Below are 3058 nucleotides of genomic sequence, written 5' to 3' on the forward strand. Positions count from 1 at the left end.
ACCAGAATAGGTTGAAGAGAAGGAAGAAAGAAAGAAGGCTTTGGGGAGAAGGGTGAGGAGTGAGGAGAATGGTTGAAAGTAAATGTGGTGGGCGATGGGTGAGGTGAGAGAGGGGGGTATAAAATAGAATGGGTGGGAAGGATGAAGGGGTTGAGAAGGCCCCTTTAATGACATGGACATTCGCCGTTGATAAATGATGCTCTTAACCGTTTGGTGTTAATGAGATGGAAGTCGTAGTAGAGGTTGCAGTAGTAGTAGTAGTAGCAGCAGCAGCAGTAGTAGTAGTAGTAGTAGCAGCGGCAGCAGCAAGGTGGCAGTGATAAGTGCTAGTCGTAGTAGTAGTGGTTGTTGTATTTGTTTAGCCACAGGTCGAAATCTTGCTCAGTCAATTTATAATCAAAAGCAATTCCAGCCGTGCCCATCCCGTCTGCATTTTAATCATTAGTAGTAATGCATGTTAAAGGAAATACAGACGGGATGAGCACGACAGAGTGTGAGTGGAACTAGATTTGGCTGCTGTTTCTAGCAGGTCAAACAAGCACGCAGAAACTCCCATATATGTCCAGAGTAGTAGTAGTGGTGGTGGTGGTGGTAGTAGAAGTTGTAGTGGTAGTGGTAGTAGAAGTAGTAGTGGTAGTGGTAGTAGTAGTAGTAGTAGTAGTAGTAGTAGTAGTAGTAGTAGTTAGACACTATGGTATTGTGTAAGCTGTAGTAGTAGGTGCAGTAATGGAGTCGACGGTGGTGGTCATGGCAGGGCTGGTGAGAGTCTGTGCAGGCACATTTTTACGTAGCCGAATACACTTCCTTTAGATTCTTTCTTGTCTCGACAACAAGCTGACATATTCTCAAAGACGTTCCAGCCTTGATCATCTATTCGAATCCAAGAGGAATCCAGGACTTCTTTATGTAATGCGTTCTTGTCAAAAATGGTTGGGAGCTGTGGCACCCAACCCCCCTTTACCCACAGACCCCGTTGGTCCCTATTTATATATATGTAGTTGAAATTTACAGAAAAACGAAAGATGAAGACAGATGTATAAACAACAAGCAGGTGTATTAGTTTGATGCTTGAGAAGGTGAGAAAGTCTTTTAGGTTTCGAGCCTGCGCTCTTCAACAGAAAGGAACAAGAGAAAATAAACAGCGAGAATAAAAAAAAACAATCATAGATATAGCAGTCATACAGCGCCACCACTAACACCACTACTATCAACAACATCACCTCCACTACCACCACAACATTACTACTACTACTACAGCTAAGGCAACAACAACCACTACTACAAAAGTAATTACTACTATTACTGCTACTGCAGCTACTACAACTACTACTGCTATTACTACTACTACTACTGCAACTGCTGCTGCTGCTACTACTACTACTACTACTACTACTATTACTGCAAATGCTGCTGCTACTACAACTACTACTACTACTTCTACTACTGCTACTACTACTACTACTACTACTACTACTACCACCACCACCACTACTACTACTACTACTACTAGTACAGTAGTTCGCTATATAATGCAGCTGAGAGCCAACATGTCTGCTATGACAACATGGAAGACATCTCAGCCATCCCTCATATCATTTAACCCCACACCCCTTCTCCACTTCATATTTCGACAACAGGTGACACCAGGGACCTCCGCCCCCCATCACAGACACACAGACACTGGATGTAGGGAGCATTGCGCATGCGTTAACTTTCCTTTTTATTTCACCGCACGGAACACAACTTCCTGGAAGTCGCCATTGAGTGAACGGATGGCTCGAGGAGGTTCCAATCGTTCTCACGATTGGAGTGTGGACAAGCAGGCTCTTCATCTCACGACCCCCACAACCTGCTGACCTCTTGACCTCTTGACACGTTCGCCTCCAGACCATGCTGGTGAACCGTTTGAATAATCGACCAGTTGGGACTCTGTCTGACCTTTTCGTTGTATAAAGAGACTCGGGGGGGGGGGTAACTTTAAGAAATTGGTCACCGTTATGTTGATGGCGGTGGCGGTGTTGGTGGCGACAAAAGCGGTAGTAGTGGTAGTAGTTGTAGTAGTTGTAATAGTAGTCGTAACAGTAATAGTTCATATTATCATCATCGTCATTATTATTATTATTAGTAATAGTAGTAGTAGTAGTAGTAGTAGTAGTAGTAGCAGTTATAGCGATAGTGCTGGAAGTAGTGGCAGAAGTGGCTATGAATGGAGTAGTGGTGGTAGTAGTAGCAATATTAGTAGTAGTAGTAGTAATAGTAGTAGTAGTAGTAGTAGTAGTAGTAGTAGTAGTAAAAATAACGATACTATTGATAGTGGTGGTAGTGTTTATAAATGTAGTAGTAGTGGTGGTGGTGGTAGATACAGAAGGGGTAGTAGTCGTAGTAGAAGTAGTGGTGGTGGTGGTGGTGCTTGATACAGTAGTCGTAGTAGTAGTAGTGGTGTGGTGGTGTAGTGGTGGTAGTAACGGAGGTGATGTTGATGTTAATGTTGTTGCTGGTGACGATGATGATGATGATGGTAGCGGTGGTGGTGATACTAGTTGTTGTAATAATGGCGTCGTTGTTGTTGTTGTTTTTGTTGTTGTTGGTAATTAGCACGGTGTCCATAATTACTTCTGGTGGCTTTGGAATGGTAAATAATGATGGTGGCGATCGAAAGAGATTTAGGCAAACGTGTGAAAAAGAGAGAAAAATGAGTGCGTGTGTATGTGTATGCGCATATCTGTAGATTTGTGTGTGTGTGCGCGTTTGTTGTGTTGGTTTGCACTGTTACGTATATGTGTCAGTGGGTGTTTTTGCATGCTTCGGTGTATATAGGTCTGTGTATGTTTCTGTTTATGCGTTTATGCGTGAAAAAGAATGTATCTATCGTTGTATATGTGTGTACTTGCATGTGTGTGTGTGTGTGTGTGTGTGTGTGTGTGTGTGCTCATGCACGTGCTATTATTATTATTGTTGTTGTTGTCGTTATTATCATTATTATTATTATTATTATTATTATTATTATTATTATTATTATTATTATTATTATTAAGGCGGCGAGCTTGGCAGAATCGTT

The 3058-nt window shown here is 42.2% G+C and overlaps 1 protein-coding gene across 1 annotated transcript; it reads right to left on the reverse strand.

Annotated features, from left to right (window-relative positions):
* Positions 1-530: 530 nt before the first annotated feature.
* On the reverse strand, positions 531-2402 carry LOC106882094 (integumentary mucin C.1-like; the record flags this gene model as incomplete). The annotated part of the gene is made up of 2 exons (XM_014932654.1): positions 531-689; positions 2172-2402. Coding segments are annotated over 2 exons (390 nt in total), but the record flags the coding sequence as incomplete, so codon positions are not given.
* Positions 2403-3058: the final 656 nt, after the last annotated feature.

Source organism: Octopus bimaculoides, chromosome 24, assembly GCF_001194135.2.
Source record: "Octopus bimaculoides isolate UCB-OBI-ISO-001 chromosome 24, ASM119413v2, whole genome shotgun sequence".
In the NCBI taxonomy this organism is placed as follows: Eukaryota; Metazoa; Mollusca; class Cephalopoda; order Octopoda; family Octopodidae; genus Octopus; species Octopus bimaculoides.